Genomic DNA, 18,878 nt, shown 5'->3' with positions numbered 1-18,878 from the left:
TTCATAAATGTTACTCAATTTATCCATCATTTCTTTTAGTGTTGTGCATGTTAACACAAAATTCGATCGTTCAACATCTAACGGTTGAATAATAGCATTCATAGGTCTTCCTTCATTTCTTTCGTATAGTTCTTTAAATTTTTCCTCTGTATTTGAAGCGGGAACTATACCCTCTATATTTTTCATTAAACCCTTTGCCTTCATATGGGTATGCTGTGATTTGGAACTTCCATAATCAATAATTCGATCCATTTAAATTTCAATAAATTTTCTCAAAAATTCTTATCTTAAGAAAACTCTGCGGCCGTTACTATTTGGATATTTTTTTATTTTATATTTAGATTAGGAAAAAAAATCTGTTCACAAGAGCAGTGGTGGTTATTTAGATGGCTTATCATTCATATAAGCAAAATGCCACCAAAACACAAGGAGATAACAAATGGAACTTTCTTTGTTTATACGCATGCTCAAATTACGCATGTTTATTTAGCGATAGAAGGTTTTCCTTTGTTTCAATTTATGCATGTTTATTTTGTGATAGAATATTTTCCTTTGTTTCCATTTATGCATGTTTATTTTGGGATAAAATATTTTGTATCTCTATTGGCAATAAACCTATATCATGTATTTAGCGATAAGATTATATGTTACGTTACTATATAAGCAATTCAATTTTGTAAATAAGTTCAGTGTCTTACAAACATTCAAAGCGTTAAATTTTACTTCGAGGTAATATTTAATATCCTTGTGCATGATGACTGGATATACGAAAATTGCGAGGTTATTTTTGATAACCAAAAATATTTGTACACGATACAACGAGACGACTGAAAAAAACTTTTTCTTGTTTATTTATTGCGCAGTGTGCTGTATTCTGGGCCCATAACCTAATGTTTTTTTAATGATTGCTTACTTTTATTGTTCAATCGTAAAACAATCGTATTACAAAAAACAAAACTAACTATTTGACTAACTAAAAAGAATATACATATATATAACATACAAATTTTTATCTGTCAGAATAAAAACTATTGGCATTGCCATCTCCGTTCTTATTCTTCAATACCTTCAATCATATACCTGAAGTATTTAACTGCCATATATATGGCAAGGAGCTCGCGGTCATAAGTACTATATTTCTTTTGCGCCTCTATCAGCCTGTTAGAGTAGAATTTGAATGGTAGCATTTGTCCGTTTATTAGCTGGTGCAGCTACTCCTATTGCGACGTTACTAGCGTCCACATTTAGCACTAGTTTTTCGTTTGGACCCGGGTGGGCCCACATCGCAGCATTTGCTAAGTCATTTTTACACTCTTAAAATGTTTTGTCGGCTTCTGCTGTCCATTCAACTGGGGATTTATCGTTCTTCTTATTACATTTTATTAACGCGTACAAGGGAGAAAACGCCTGTTAAAGTTTAGCAGAGCGATAAATATTCTTAATTCTCGTGCCTCTGTTGGGATTTTAAAATTTTTCATTGCTTCAACCTTCTCGGCTGTAGGACTAATTCCGTCTCTATTAACTTTGTGCCCCAGGAAAGTAACCTCTTTCTTATAGAATGCACATTTACCCAAATTGATTTTCAGATCATGGTCACGCAATCGCTTGAACACATCTCTTAAGTGACTCTCATGTTCTTCCTCATCAGATGATGCCATGCATATGTCGTCTATGTGCGTTACTACGTAATCTACGTTTTTTAACACGTCATTCATAAATCTTTGAAACGTTTGTTCATCGTTGCATAGACTAAAAGTCATTACGTTAAATTCATATAAACCGAATGGGCTTATTATTGTTGTCTAAGAGCTATCTTCTTCGGCGATTGGAATTTGGTTGCATGCTTTTTCTAGATCGATAGTTGAAAAAAAATTTTTATTGTGTAGTATGCGGATGTATTGAATTGGCAATCGGTCTGCCAGTGTTATGAAATTGAGTTTTCTATAGTCTCCACACGGTCGCCATTTACCATCCTTTTTCGCTGCTAAATGTAAAGGGCTTGTCTAGTTGGTGTCACTTGGTCTGGAAATCCCTTTTTATATCATAAAATCTAACTCCTTCTTCGCTATTTCGTATTTCTCCGGGTTTACTCGCCGGGGTTTCGCGAATACTGGTTGTTCTCTTGTGACAATTTGATGCTGGACTAATGTGCCTTTCTATGCTATTTCATTTAACGTAACTGGTTCCGGTATTCTTTATAGTCTTTAAGCACGTTGTATACTGCGCTAGCTGCGTCAACAGTACTTAGTATTATACAGTGCGCTTTCCTTTTTGTACCCCATATCTGGAGGCCTGTGATGTGTCGCAAATTCTTTTATTTTTAAGATTCACAATTAAGCTAAATTATGTAGAAAATTTGCTCGAATTATTGGATGATTCACGTCTTCAATTAGGAACTCCCACTGGAACTGTGTACGCAACCCTAACTTGATTTACATTAATTTTGTTCCGTATGTGATAATTTTCGTTTCGTTCGCCTCATATAGACAGTACTGCTTGGCGTTTACATTGGCGGTTTGCATTCTTTTTCGTAATATTGAAACTCCGGTGTCTATAAGGTAGTTTAAACTAGCATCCTTGTCTTTGAAGAATAGACGGTATGTTTGACCATTTGCCACTTCATCTGACGTAGGGAATGAAGTGGGATTTAGTTTCCCGCTGAATTTTGCGGTTTCTTGAACTAAGAGGGCTGTACACAATTTGTAAAATGTCGGTGATAAAAACAGATATCACTTCTTTGTCCACTTGGTGAGCGTCCTTTACCGCGATTTGCACCATTTTGTTTACTTGAATGGTTAGATCTTTTACCATCGCTTTTAGTTCTATTATTTCTTTTTTCATCTCGGCTATTTCGTCTGTTTTGCTGTGTTGTACTGCATACACCGTTTTTGTATTTTGTACCTCAACTATTTTTTCCGCGACTTTGGCCCACTGTGCCGAATCACCTTCCACCGATGCTACTATCGTTCTAATAGCCGCAATCTCTACAGCCATAACGATTTTTTAACGTCATCTCCCATTGAGTTGCCGGCCATTTTTTTAATATTTTTTAGCAGTTTCGTTGGCTTCATATCGCCCAGCTCCAACTCTGTTAATAATTTGCGTAGCCTTTTATACTCAGACTCAGTGAATTCATTCATTACCCGTTTTTTTATTGTTTCGTACTCGATGTTGCTGGTGGGTCTCGAATTATATCGGCTATTCACCCTAGGTTCTTTGGCTTTAGCCCTGCCACCATGTGATCGAATTTGTCCCTTACTATGCCGGCGTTACTAAATTGCGCCTCCATTTGTAGAAAGTAAAGGTCCGGTTGCTCTTGCGAGAAAGGTAATGGTTGTAACGACACTAATCGAAATCCTCGGCAGCTTCCTGCGCGAGAGGTTTTCTGTGTAAGAATCAACAGTACCATCTCGTCAGTGCGCAGAATAGAAGCCGGTGTTCCTAAAGGATCTCTACTCTTCCCCATGTTATGTAACATCTTTACGTCTGACATCCCAATACTAAGTCCCTCGGTGCTATCCTTATGCGCAGATGACACGCGCTTGTTATATTCCGATAAACTTCCCAGAAATGTGACCAACACGCTGCAGGAGCATGTTAATCTCATTCTGGAGTTCTTCCAGAAATGGGAAATAAAAATAAACAATGAGAAAACTAAAGCTCTATTTATCACTCGTAAACACAAGCAACATCCACCGAGAGTGAGACTCGGTGACATCGCGATTAATTAAGAGGACAGCATTAAATACTTAAGAATCACATTTGATAAGCGGTTCACTTGGCATAAGCTCATACAAGTCAAAAGAAATAGTTGCGTAAAAACACTGCACTGCTAACAACCACTTTTCAAACACAACAGCCTTAGCGTGAAGAACAGAAAGCTGATCTACAGCCAGATAATTAGACAAGCACTACTTTATGGGTAGTTCTTCTGCTGGAAAAAATTTCTCAATCTGGTTAGTCATTTTTTCTTAACGCCTTTCACTTTTTCTTTTGTTTTTTTGTGCGCGTTTTATCACGTTGGGGTCGATATCTCCATTACCTCTTCTGATGTTATTAGTGGTATGTTAGTATTTATAGTCACATCAAAGTCCTGGACGGTTAGTGCTTCTTTTGGTGAAAAAAATACCAGTACGACTTCTTCCAAAAGGATTGGGCATGCAGGGTATAGAGACCTCAGTCCTTTTACTCTCTGCATGATGGTGTTGTAAAATAGACCCTATAGATCCTTATCAGGACTGTCTTACATGTGCTTAAAGCATCGATTTTTGTTCTGTTCAATTGCTTTTTCAAGATCATGTTTTCGCATGCGGAATCTTGCATGCAGCTCATTTAAAGCTTCTAGTCCTTTGCGTGTTTTTTCGTGCTTTTATACAGGCTCTGCATATATCGGCTAGACCACTAGTAAACAGGTTGTCGTATGCCACTATATATGTATCTTAGTGTAGATATATCGCACGCGGTTTCCATTTATATGGCGATTTGTTCTACTATGTCTTTCAATATTATTTCAGAAATGCGAGCGTGCTCCGAAAAGGAAAAGCTTCCGAATTGAAGCCCGATATTTTCCATTTTTTCTGCCGTACTCTTTTGTCTACTTGCTGTCTCACCGTGCTGCATATTTCTAACACTATAGCACTGTGATCACTATGTGCATAGAGAGGTTCCTCTATTTTCTATTTGGTGAGGTTTGCTGTGACGCGGTTTGCAAAAGCCAAGTCAATTATTGATTTACCTTTGATACCGTCAAAGATATGAATTCTGGGAGTATTCATCATTACAAAGTCCATTATCGCAAATATTTCTTCTAACAGTCTTCCTCTTGGATTTGTGTATGTGCCTCTACAGATTGTTGACCAAGCGTTGAAATCCCCTGTAATGAGAATAAGGCGCTTCCCTCATAGTTTTTGCTGTATTGCAGTCATCATACGCTCAACAACTTCTAGAGACCACCTTGTAGAAACATAGCAGACCATCTGATAGGGACCTTCCAGATTCGCAGTATGTGTTTTAAGGTTGAACGTTACAAGAGCTTTTTCAATGGATGAATGGTATTTATTTGCTGATATATCTTTGCTCCTCTTAAAATGTATGTTGTGTTGGTTTGAATAGTTCTGACATTTTCACCAAGAGCTTTGACCTCCAAAGTGGGTTTTACTTTCCTTCGTATGTCCGCATACGTTGAAGTCTATATGGAATAGACGCCTGTATACACTTTGCTCTACTCTAGTCCTGTATTGAAGGACTCAAATTAGATGACAAAGTCGGCAGCGACATATTTTCTAAAAAATGAAAAAATCAAAACATATTAGCATCTCGTTTCGATTAACTACTATAGCAACTCTGATATGCCTACAGATATTATTATTAAGACATGTTATAAGAGTTAAAATTTGAAAATTAAAACTTACACAAATAATATTTACTTCCAAATAATATATACTTCCATACTTCTGCCTGCTCGTTCTTAGCAAACACCAGCTGTCTATTTTCGTTTTCAATTGGAGCGCGGCTTTAGAAAGATTTTCCACCTAGTTGTTTAGTTAGCTTAAACAGCTACTTTGTGACACGTTTTATGAGGAAATAGGGATCCTCTAATCCTGAAATCATAATTCACACAAAGTTCCAAAAGCAGCTCCCCATCCATAAGATGAGTGCTTAACATTTTTCTTACGTAAACTGCAACGCCTCGGACGTGAGGGTCCTGCATACCGTGGAGATAATATCGGGTCTTCCCAACAGACCACCCAAAAACAATTTGTACACCCGCTGTCGTTATTGGTGAGGTCGTAAGTGACGTTGCTATTGAAGTTACTGATATTGATGCTGTGGTTGTAGTTGTCGATACTGTTCGTTATTACCGCAATGACGTTAAAATGAAACGCTAAACATTTAGTTTTTTATTGTTTCCATATTTATTTAAACATTTAATTGTTGTTTCCACAAAATTACATAAATTAACTTAACATGTATGACTCGATTTAATAAATAAGTAATTGCCTTTAGAACATTTGTTTAATACAATTTTACGGTCCTTGTTTATTTTTCAACACACTTCACCTTTTGTAATTGTTTCTTTAAATTAAAATCTAACATGTATGATTCGTTTTAATAAGTAATTGCCATTAGAACATTTGTTTAAGACAATTTTATGGTTCGTGTTTATTCTTCTTCTACCCGTGAAGATTTAATTCGTTGTTATAGAGCCCAACGGCTCTACAGAGCACAAGCTCACTCACAGAACACAACTGACAAAACACTACTCATACTTATTTTAAACCTATCGCATCCAGCAGCTAACGTAGCCATTTTTCCTGCTACGTTAGCTGCAAAGTTCGCACGTTCAATTGTCCAAATCTTGTTCTTTTTACATTCCTTAAGTTGGTAGAGTTTTGATAAGGTCGGTTTCTATTTCTTGTAAATACTTGAATCTGATGTGTTTCAGCCGCCACGAGTGATTAAACCATACCCGCCAAAATCGGTGATAGGGCTGCTACCTTTCATAAATTTCGTCAATCACCAATTGGCCTCCGACCCTCCCATGATGTCAATGTGCAGCTAGCATTTCCTCTAGACAGGAGATGGAAGAGTTCAGATATCCTGCCGATATCTGATATATATCTGATATGCCTACAGATACTTCCTTAACAATTCCTCTCTTACTGTTTCCTCCAACAAGTTGACTAGGTTTCTCAGTGTCCAACTCATACGGGTACCCAAACACAACGCAGAAACACTTGCTAAAGCTGTAGGTTAGTACACAAGATTAATCAAAATTGAAAATGAAATTTTTATTTAATCTTTAACTAATGCGAAACTTGCTTTGTACTACTGTAAGGTTTCTGATTTACAAAAATAAAATTTAAATAATGCACTACTCGAAACGCAGGGAGTGTTGAGGGATCAAAGAAAACTCGATAAATATTATTAGAAAAAAATATAATTCTTGTTCTTATTAAAAATTATTTTTAATATAAGAGGTTAAACTTAAACCAGATTCTTCTGTGCAAACCCCTTCTTCTACAACTTTTTGCACCTATGCTTTCTAGGTCCCTGCCCGCTATAACAAAAACAACAATGTTATATTAGAAATGTAACTGAACTGTATTAAAAATTACAGCGCAAGCCGAATACCTAGCAAAATTATTTTAAGATGACCTACAATTTTTTTTAAGTGACTGGTAACTAATGTAAGTTAGATTATCGATAAAAAAAAAGACCTTATCGATGAATGCGTAACTGCGATGAAGAAATTGACATTGAGATCAATGTTTATAATATGGAAAAACCCGAGATTTTGCACTTCAAAAAATGGCAATCCAGCGTTTTGCTAATTGTTAAAGTAGATAAATGGTGTGGCGCAGATGCTTTAAGTTAACAATGATTGCCCTTAAATACATTTTTGCGAATGATTTTTATAATATAATAAAGTAAATAAGCGCAATTTATCGAATGTATTTTAGTCAGCGTTGTCAGTTTTTGTGAATAGTAAATGTTTTCTTCTTTATTTACTTATTAATTATTATATAGAAACTAATTCTATTATATAGAAAAAAATTATAGTAATTAATATATAATATAAATCAAAAACTATTAAATTTGAACTTTTTTATCGCCTTCATCGATATTTTTAAACATTTTTCTTTCTGTAATACAACTGTTTGAATATAGAAGGCATTGATATTAATAATAAGCTGGGCTTTATTTTTAAATACATTTTAATAAAAAACTTAGATAAATTAGCATACATATTACAACCACTCCTTATATACATACATGCAATTACATACAATATTTAATTTGCTTATTAGAGTCTATATATAACATTTTACTTTTTTTAATATTTTTTAAAATTATGATTAATTCTTTTTTTTTGGTGTTTTCTTTTTTACACCGCAATTTACAACTTTTTTGCTGCCTTTAGCAATGGCAAGCAATGTAACAAGCTTTTTATGGGAGTCTCCAACAATCCAACCATGCTTTCGATATTGCTCTCCATTATCATGCTCTTGTTCATGATTCTGCGATATATTTATACGCCCAAAATCTTCATCACTGGATGATGACCAATAGTAGAGATTCTCTGTCGCTACACGCTTGCGTCTGGATGGAGACTGATTCTGCTGGTTTTTTCTCTTTTTTTTCTTGTTTGGATCATCATTCGTTTTGCGGACAAGTTTTGTATTTTCGCTAATGCGTTTTTTTTTCGAATCTATAAGCGTGTCATTATCTTCTTTAATTAATTTTATTTTATTGCAATTTTTTTTACTGCCTGATTTACTTTTGTGTGATTTTACGTTTTTGTGTTTTTTTAAATCAGATAAATACAAATCGTCTTCATTCTTTAATTGTTCTTCAGCTATCCGTTTTTTAACTAGCATTTGATTTTTATCATTTGGAATAACAGCTATTGCTTTAGGTTCTGTAGGATTAACAGATTTTTCAAAGTGAGATACATTATTAGTATTGGGTTTATTTTTACTTAGTTTAGATTCAAAATTATTCAAAGGAGTTTTCAAAGATGGAATAGTTACTGCCATTACCTTTTCATGTTTTTTTTCCAACATACCAGAAAGTACTACATTGTTTTGATTTAGTTGTTCAGTATTATTATTTTTAGATACATTTAGATTATCTCCTACTTTATGTGTGTTTGATCGCGTTGATTTTCTTTTCTTCTCTGAATAAGCTAATGGCATCTCAGTGACAGAATGATTTTTTAATTTATTCGGGGTATAAGTTATACTTTTATCATATCTCCTTTTATCGACTTTATTAATAGTTTTTATACCCACGTCTTTTTCACCTATATTTAAAGTTCGTTTGCTTTTTTTTTTATTTTCAGTAATATGTGCTATATTCACTTCTTTGTCTTTGTTTTCATTTAAATTTGACTGATACAAGCTGTGCTTACGTTTTTTTTGCTGTTCCTGTTTCTCTTTTTCTTCAATAAGAGCTATAATATCTTTGGTGGATAAAAATTCTTCGTATTCGTCAGAGCTCCAAATTTCTACAAATTTTTTCTGACTTTTTGTTGCACAACGCCGTTTTGATTTTCTTTGTCCTTCATCTATTAATTTTTCTACTTCATCAGAACTCATTCCTAGTTCTGTTTGTAATTTTGATATATACTTCTTACTTTTACAGTTTGTGTTCTTTTTCTTTCGAGATGTAATATTTACATTTTTTATTGAAGATTTTGGGTAAGATGGCACTGTTAGTGGTTTTTCTTTAACTTTTGTGCAAAATATTTTTTCTGACTTTTTATATAATTCAAAATTTTTAGACTTCTTTTTAGGAGCAGAACATATTACGTTTTGATCACATTTATCTAAGTTTTTCGACTTTTGTTTATAATCTCCCCTAAGCTCGTCAAATATTTGATTAAGGTCAGTTTTTTGTAACTGTTCCTTTTGTATGACAGTGTTCTTAACTTTGTTCACACTAATTGATTTTGTACTTGCGTTTTTAAATATTCGACCCATTATCAGAGATTTATTTTCAGTTGCTCCACTGGAGCTACTTTCTGTAGGATTAATATTATTTATTTTGTCATTTACAGTAACTAAAGTACTGGTATCGTCGTCACAACTCATTGAAGCAAAATCAAAATCATCCCTGTCTGAATAACTAACAGTAGTAACACTGTTATCATCAGTAAGTGGAATAGGTGCTATTTTTGGTTTTTGAAATGTAATTGATTCTTTTTCTTCCAAACCAATATTTTTAAATGGTCGATCTGGTATAATTATTTTACTCGATGGTAGCTTGTTTTGTTCCTCAATTACCGCTTTAATTATAGAAGAATGCATTATTGTTTTTGAGGAAGTTGAACTTTGAGTTTCAGTGTTTTTTAGATGATCACGGCTTTGGTTAACTAAATTAGAATTGTTCTGATTGCCACCTAAAGATGTTGATATATATAGATGAGAGCTTAAATGCTTAACATTACTTTTATTCTCATCTACAATTCCAGAAGAATTGAATTTAGTAGGATTCGATTTTTCACTACCAAGTGCAATTTCTGCCAATTCAGTAAGTTTACATATGGTATGAGATTTGCTTTCTATTTCTTGAACAGTTAAATCAAAATTCACATTTTCGTAACCTTTCATGGCTGCTTTAGTTTTAAATCGCGATGCATTATTTGTTACAGCAGAGAATTGGGATAAACCTGAATAACTTGGTGATAGTCTTTTCCTGAAAATGTAAATATATATAAATTAATACAATACTTATGTACAAATATCGCATTTTATTACCTTTCAATAGCTATATTATTTAACATATGCTTCTGACTTGAACCTCTAGGCAAACTGTTTAGTGCATCGTCTTTACAAAATGTTTGTTGTATATTTGAATTGGGAAGTATGCACAAATTAGATGATTTTGGAGTTGTACTCAGCATAGAGTGCGAAGTTTTTTGCTTATGCAAATTTGAATGGTTAGAACTATTGTTACAGCCATCATTACTATTTAATCGTGAAGTTTCGACTCCCTTTAAAATATTACAACATTCAAAGAATAAACGTTCATCAGGGTTAAGTGTTAGCCGTTGGTTAGTATTTATGTCGCATTCAATTTTGTTGGAGTCTATCATGTCATTTCGAACAATTGGTGCATTATTCACCGTTAACATGAGAGCGGCTTTTGCAGATTTTTCGTTTTTATTTGGAATTGTAGTTTGAATATTCGAGTCGCTCGAGCATTTGCTTTTCTTCGAATTTAATTCATCAGCAAATCCTTCTAATTCTGTTGGCTTTAATGCTTCGGAAATTTGACGATCTTTATTATTTGATAAAACATATTCCCATTCAGATACCTTAGAAACATGTGCAAGAGTTGTTTTATGTTTAGCAAGGGAATTAGATGAATAAAATGTTTTTTTGCAAAGGTCACAAATAAATGTTTCACCAGATGAACCCCGCTCCAATCGTTTTTTAGGTTTGCGTTTGAGTAAAATGCTTCTACGTCGTCGTCGCTTTCTTCCACGTACACGACCAATATCTTGTGAAAAGCTTGTGTAAACACTCAAATCATCATCTAAATCCATATCCATTACTTCTGTGTTTGTGTTTTCATCACATATGGAGCCAAAGTTAGAACGATCATCATTTAAATTTGGTGCACTGCGAACACTCATTGATGTTGGCGGACGATAATATTTACTATTAGAATCATCTTGTAATTCTTTTGCGAGTTCAAAGCCATCATTTGCATAAAAAAAATCTTGATTTACGTCTGACATTTTTTCATTAACAGTTTTTGCAATTTCTGTCAGATAATTGTCATCCTCTATTTCGCAAATATCAATTTTTGTCACCATATCAGACGGTTTCACTTTGTTGTCTTTATGGATATTTTTATTTAGGCGAGGGTCTCTACTTGAAATGACACTTTTAAATGATTTTTCATTTTTTTTAATATTATCCATATTTTGCACGTTAGCTCTCTCAAATGTTGCAGAGAGTATACTTGGCCTTAATATTGATGTATGCTTTGTTCCAGTATTCACAAATGAATTAATATTGTCTGAATCCAGTGTTTTAATAGAATTAACAGTCTTTGCCTCTATATCTGTTAATTGTTGCTCAATATCTATTGAAAATGATTCAAGTGAAGATTTTAAGACTGTTATATTTGCGTGGTTTAATAGTTTTGCTTTGCGGCGGTACTGTCTTCTTTTAACCTTTTTACCATCAGTGTCCATATCTGTGTCAGTTGATATGTTAACTTTCGGAACGTCCGTTGTTTTATTTGTTGTTATTTTATCTACAATATTTTCATCAAACTTTTGACCGCATAAATTAGATTTATTTTTGTCTTCCTTTTCATCAGTTTTTGTTTTAAACATGTTTGACTGGATCTGCTTTTGACGTTTAATTAAGTCAATCGACTTTTCTTTGTATGTGTTGCTACCGGAAGTCAAGGGGTGGTATACACTAGCCGCATTACGTTTTGTACTTGACATTAGCAACATTCCTGTTAGCAATAAATCCTCACTCTTTTCATATGCAAGATGTTCTAATTTTTTTAAATTATCACGACGAGTTTTATCAATTTTAAAACTCTCCAAAAGTTGATCCGCAACAATTGCGGCCAATTCATTTTTCCGGCGACGTCTTGGTTTTTTCTTTGGATCTAATATAATTTCAGATTGGCAGCTGTGAAATCCAGATGATGTATTATTAGTGTTAATATTTTCTTCACAAGCAGAATTTGCTAATGTACTTTTTAATTCTAAATTCTTAATTATAGTAGTTTCTTGTGTTTTATTCTGCGATAGTTCAGTATGAGAAAACGGAAGAGGAATTAATGAACTAATGGAATCATTACGCGATATAATAGGATTTTCACCCGGGTTTAAGTTTTCATTAGAAAACTTTTCTCTTTCCAATAAATTTACATTTACATCTTCAACTGCTGAATAATTAACAGTTGCTGAATTTTTTTTATCCACCTTTTTGTTGGTACTGGGTTTTAAGCACTCTATAGTTTCTTGATTTTCCGCAGAAATAGGTATATCATCCGATATAATATCCGAATTTTTTGTCGTACATTGAATAAGATTTTTTGCAACCTGAAAATCATTTTTTTCTTGGTTAGAATTGGTTTCGTCACCAATTATTGTAGCAGTAGGTCTACAATCTAATGTCTTAGAGCGCATCCGTCTTGTGGGAAGTTGCATTTTTGATGGCAATAAAACAGGTTCTGCTTCTTTTACTTCTTTAAGTTTACTAGCATTCAAATCCAATGAAGATTGCTTTGAAGACGATTTTCCAATAGGGCACACTTTATTTTCATTGTCTGGAAAACTAGCTTTAACAGCATTAATAACAGAATTTATTGCATCATCTATATGATTAATGACTATTTCATCCATTTTCTGTACAGGTTTATTTTTGTTAGTGTTTTCTTTTTTTTGTAAAAACATTTCTTTGGCATGTTCGGGCTTATTGATAACACATATATGATTTATATCATTTTCAGCTTCTGCACCAAAAGTAGGTATTTTGTTCACTATACGCTTTTTATTTATTGGCTTGGAAATTGTATTTTGCTGAACCTCAATTGGGATCTTATTCACTAAATTGCGAACTTGGGGTATCTTTAACAACTCTAAATTGGAATAGAATAATTTTTTTGAAAAAGTTTCTGTATTTACTGGTATAGTCGCAGTTAACGCACTAGTAGAAAAACCATTTGTTGGTAAGTTCGAAACTGGTGATGCTACTAACGATGTTAGATCGGTAATTTTGGTATATCTCTTCTCTGTTTTAGATTTAATAGAAAGATCTAAAGGCTCCAGTTCATTTAAAATTAAGTTTCTTGCTTCGAATCCACAAATTGTTTGTCTTCTGGCTGGTATACCTATTCTATGCGCAGTTGTATTTGAAAAAGTGGGAGTTTCAAGATTTTGCAAATTTTTAGAACTACTAAGATTAAGTGGTTCTACACTACAGCAAGAATTAGGTGCCGTCATTTGTAGGAAATTAGAATTTTGCAATTGAGATACTAATTTTGTGTCATTACATTGAACAGGTTCCACAGGTAAAAATAAAGGTAGAGATTGTAAAGTTGGTAGTGCTTGCGATATTTTACTTTCAATATTACTTAAATTTGGAAACTTATTTAATTTACTTGGGTCATATACAACAGGTTGAAGTTGTTGACTTAATGGTTTTTCATGCAGAAAATGTTCAGAAGTTTTGTGAATAGTATGGTGTGTACTATTTAAAGTGAGAGTATTAGCTTCTTGGATGCCTATATTTAATACTTTTTCCAAACCGTCAGGTTTTATAATACGTCTGCATGTTGTTTTACGTTTAGGCAACTTATATTTATTCTGTAACTCCATTTTACTATTTAAGTCAGTTTTTACACTTTTGGTTTGCACATTCCGTTCAGTCTTTAATTTTTCTTCTAATTTATCTGTAAGCATAGCAATACAATCACTTATCTTTTTACTTCGTTTTTTATTTACATTTAACATAACGTCGGTAGATTCAATGGTTCTCGGGGTTTGGTCGACATTGTTTATTTCAATGTTTTTCTCTGGACATATTATAACCCTTTCATTTTTAAGGGAAATATCTTCATCAACATATAATTCTTTTGTCTTGGACTTCTGAAAACTTAAAATATCATCATTATTTTTACTGGTGCCCAGATCTGAATTAATGGAATTGGTGCTTTCTTTTAAAGAACCACCATTGTCAGTGTCAGTTAAAATAACTATAGTTGGTGTTATAAACTTATCTTCCGGTTTCATTAAAGTAGTTTTTTCGATAACATCAAAAGGTGGTTTTAACTGAAGAATGTCTTCACGACATTTTTTATTTTTTGCTGTTTCTGATACATTACTTTTATGATTAAGTCTCAGTAAAAGCTTTTTCTGTTCGGTACTCTTTCTTGGAAACTGCCTTTTTGTCTTTGAAAGTAACTTAGTCGCTTGTGATATTTGCTTAGCTCTAGTTTTTCTTAATATTTGATTAGAATACATATTGTGCTTGGAAATCAGTTTGGACTTTCTCGTTTTAATTGTTTTGTTCAGTGCAGGAAAAATTTTCTTACAGACGCGTTTTGGGGGTAGATTTTCCAACATTTTTTTTATAGATTCAGCTATAAAGACCATTAAAAAAATTAAAATTAAACTAAATTACAAATTTTTATTACAATATAATTCTAATGATTGTCTAGATTTTAGATTTTATGTGTTTCGCTTGCTTTAGCTGTGCAAGAAAAATAATAAAAAAACAAAACATTTTAACTTACCATCACTTGGACGTTGTCTTTGTGGTGTCTTAATTTTTGAAGAATTTGATCCACTTTCCTCTGTGTCATTAAAAGTTTGACAATTTTTGGATTTCTTACGCTTTTTATTTCTTAACTTTGACAGATTGTACTTATTGCATTGTCGACGTTTCTTAGAACCACAGTAATAGCGGTACTTGCGCTTTTTTACCATTGACCATACATAATCACCGGAACAGTCGAGCATGTGGCGATAGAGATCTAATATTCTCTTACATTTGCGTTTGCATTTAGTACAGGTAGTTATTGTAGCAAGTGAATTTTTAGATTCGTCACTTGTTTTAATAATTGGAGTGGTATAAGATGAATTAGATGAATGTATACTCTGAGATGGTGAGCCATGGCTAATATCAAGTGCAGTTTTGGTATCAGTATCACAATCTTCACATACATTTTTCTCAGTACTTGTATGTATACAATTATTTGGATTTGATTGCCTGCTATCTGACGATTCTTCTTCTGTATTTATTCGCATTGCTAGATCATTTTTTGCCCAAGAAATATTAAGACGACTTAAATTTATTGAATAATTATTATCGGTAGCATAATAACTTAGTGCTTGTTTTGGTATAAATAAATGGCGTAATAGATTATCTTGTACTAAATCTCTACCGACAACCTCGTAATGTGTTGCAAATATAAGAGCGTGTCTATAGAGTTTATGTTCCTCTAATGATTTAAGTTTCTCGAATTTAGCTCCACAGCACATACATAAATAACAACGTGGTCTTACACATTCACCGCTCAGTAAAAGTTGTGGTTGACTAATAAAATCTTTTTTACGGGGTGTTAATTGCAACATAGTAAGAAAATCATGATCTGTAAAAGATTCATCTAATAAATTATCACGATTTCCATCAGTACCAAATCGTGAATCGGTATCAGATAAATGTTCTATTTTTACAATAGCTTGTTCATTTTGTTCAAGTGTAATATTAGGGAATAACCGCGTATCTAGAATATTATTAAGGTGGTTGTTTAGTCGTTGTTTTTCTACTCGATGAGAATCAATTAAAGATGAATTATCTACATTATTAGAAATTGTGTTTTGTTCAAACTTCTGACGCATTGTTAGTTGAGTCCACATATCTAACTTTGAAAGATCTCGCAATCCGTGCATTGGTTGTTTCATTTTTTTTATTATTTTACCTCCTTCATTAATAAATTTAAATTTTTTCACACTATCCCATTTCCATTTCCATGAATTTTTTGTATGAGGTCTTCGAAATTTGGATGTTACATCTGAACCATATTGTTCCGTCGTAAGTAAGGTAGGAAAAGCAGTAGTAGCTGAAAGACTAGTTGCTGCATGAATTTCTATATCTGCAGAAGAATTAGTAACAATTGGGCTTTTAACAATTGTGGTACATATGTGCGAAAATGTATCTTTAACAACAGCAGTTTCTGGTACAACATTGTTAGTATCTTTTATTTTACCATCTATATAGTATAGTAAATTATTTCGAACATTTGTTACTATTTCTTTATAAAAATCATCATCAAAAATGCACGAGGATAGATCTGTTTTAGTAGGAACACGGAACACAACATCATCGTCGTTAATTGATGAATTTTTTACAAGTTTACTTCTTCCTTTCATCCTTTCAGATGATGATGATAAAAGAGTCGATTGATCTGATTTTAAGAGTAGGTTCGCTAAATTGTTTTCCCGCCTTAATCGACCACCTTTTCTATTGTTAGGTAACCTGTTTTGAGTTAAACCCAATCTGGAAAGAATTGGTTCTTCGGCGTCGAAATGAATATTGTTATCAATAGATGCAGAATTTGAAGATATATTTTTCTTTGAAGAATCAGTGCTTAGAACGTTTTGTAATTTTTTATGACGAGTTTTCTTTAATTTTGTTATTTCATCAACTGTCAAATTATCTGATAATGACTTGGTATCATTACATTTTGACAGTTTATCATGCATAAGTTGCATATGTTTTGACAATTTTCCTCCATTTGGAAAACGTATAATACAAATTTTACATCCAAAATATTTATCAGCATGACATTCCGTTAGGTGTTTGAAAAGTTCATTAAGATCATTAGTTTGAGTAGTTATTTTATGACTTTTACCACTTTTACAAAATAAGCATCCAGGAAAATTCTCAATTGATTGTTGCAAAATAGGAGTATTTACATTAACTTTTTTCGAAACGAAAGGTAACTGAGAATTTCTACAACTACTTCTTCTGTCTTTCTGTTGTATATGAATTTTTTCTACGTGTTTTAATTGCATTTTATATGACGTAAACTTCTTATTGCAATATAAACATAAATTTCTATTAGCTCTTTCATGTACCTTTTTGTTGCTATTTGATTTATATGTATTATCAATTTTTGCTTGAATATATTGACAATCATTATTTTTAGATATGGATGTGAAAGATCTCGATAATTTTAGTCTTTCTATAACGCTAGATATTCGACACAATGGAACTTTGCACACAATAGAATTAATTCCGAAATTTTTTGATACCAACTCCTTTGAATTCTCCCCTTTATCAAATGTAAGCTTGTTATTCTTCTGATACATTTTTTTAAAACATCCTTTCGAAGATTTATTAGTTGAAGCACTTTTGCTTACATTTTCTTCAAAAAATTGGAAACCCTCAGTGTTACTTCGCAATTTAAAGCGCGACATATTTGCTAATATATAGAGAAATCGGTAAAAATAATTTTAAGTTAATATATTATTTAATCTAATATATAAAAATCTCATATGATATAAAGAACATAATACTTTTTTCATGTATTAAATCTACACACTACGCTATTTGTCTATTATGTCCCATACTAATGCGGCTAAAACATGTGCCACTGTTAAACTTTAAATTAATTCAAGCAACATGTAATAACGAAGTAATTATAATATATATATTATTTGTAACATGACTATAACTATGAGAAGTGACATAAATCCGAATAAATCAGAATTTAATTTATTATAATTTACGTTTAGTTAATAACCAAGATGATTTCCTTATTTATTAGAGTTTGATATTAAAAAAAGTTGAACCTAAAGCAGAACACCTCCCATATGACCCATTTAAAAAATCTCGAAAAATATCGGTACTTCAGCATAAGCGAACCAATTTTATTACTTTTAAGCCTATTAAAATTTAGGTGTTATAGCAATAGATGGAATGCAAATATGAGTAAACTAACTTTATAAATTAACGTTAATTTAAGCATTATATACCTATACTATCATTTACGTTTTGTACTTATATTAAATGCATATAAATACCTTGTGCGCATGTAGATATTATACTGGATATTGTATTATTGGCTCACCTTAAATTTGAGTACAACTAAAATTCAAGTTGAATAAGTTGCATATTTTAATATTGTAAACACATATATCAATTTTGATTCATGAATATTCCTTTTTGTAAGTCACAAAACCATTCATTATTGCATATATTCGCCTAACCCCAATCGATCTGTTAACCGTAGCCAATTTAAGGATACATGCAATTTAATACTGCAAGTTGTGGGTGCAGCAATAAACGAGCAGAAAAATATTTATATGCGTTTAAAGAAAAAACGCCACAGGACAAAAAAACGATGCATTATACATTGCACATTTAATAATTCTTTTTAATTTAAATTAATCAATTATTTTTCACAGACTTTTAACCGTTTGATTACAGTACACCAACTTTATGTGCTCTTTTAGAGAAAATTGAAGAATATTTATGTACTCTAGTATTCGCTGATTGACAATGCGAGGAGAAGATAAAAAAGATTCGACACTCAAACTCTAAAGTCAGTTTAACGTTTGTGGCACATGATATACATAAGCGAAACTTCTAAGAAATTTTGAATAATTTTATATTACGAGTATCGCAAAATCTTTTTCACGTAATCACCATATACAATTGTCAAAATTTTAAAAAATTTTAAGTCATAAAAAATATATATGCCTTTTTTTGTTAGTTATTTTGTATAGTTTTGAACAATTCTCTCAGTGAGGTAAAAATCATTTCAGAAAAATTCTTAAATAGTTAAATGAAAAAGCATGAAGGGTGAACGTTAGTTTTGACGCGCAAAGT

The 18,878-nt window shown here is 32.4% G+C and overlaps 1 protein-coding gene across 2 annotated transcripts; it reads right to left on the bottom strand.

Annotated features, from left to right (window-relative positions):
- Positions 1–7,685: 7,685 nt before the first annotated feature.
- LOC119676369 lies at positions 7,686–18,673 on the bottom strand. Of its 2 annotated transcripts, none has more exons than XM_038087615.1 (4): positions 18,071–18,673; positions 14,776–17,469; positions 10,263–14,622; positions 7,686–10,200 (listed from the first exon to the last, which is right to left on the bottom strand). In XM_038087615.1, the coding sequence occupies exons 2-4, from the start codon at positions 17,462–17,464 to the stop codon at positions 7,860–7,862; spliced, it is 9,390 nt and encodes a 3,129-aa protein (XP_037943543.1). In that variant the 5' UTR covers positions 17,465–17,469; positions 18,071–18,673; the 3' UTR covers positions 7,686–7,859. The 2 variants fall into 2 exon arrangements, with proteins under 2 accessions (XP_037943543.1, XP_037943536.1); XM_038087608.1 differs by having other exon boundaries at positions 18,118–18,673.
- Between the last annotated feature and the right edge of the window lie 205 nt (positions 18,674–18,878).

This window comes from Teleopsis dalmanni, chromosome 1, assembly GCF_002237135.1.
Source record: "Teleopsis dalmanni isolate 2A chromosome 1, ASM223713v2, whole genome shotgun sequence".
In the NCBI taxonomy this organism is placed as follows: domain Eukaryota; kingdom Metazoa; phylum Arthropoda; class Insecta; order Diptera; family Diopsidae; genus Teleopsis; species Teleopsis dalmanni.
The sequence above is the reverse complement of the archived record's forward strand: the minus strand, read 5'-3'. Positions and strand labels throughout refer to the sequence as shown.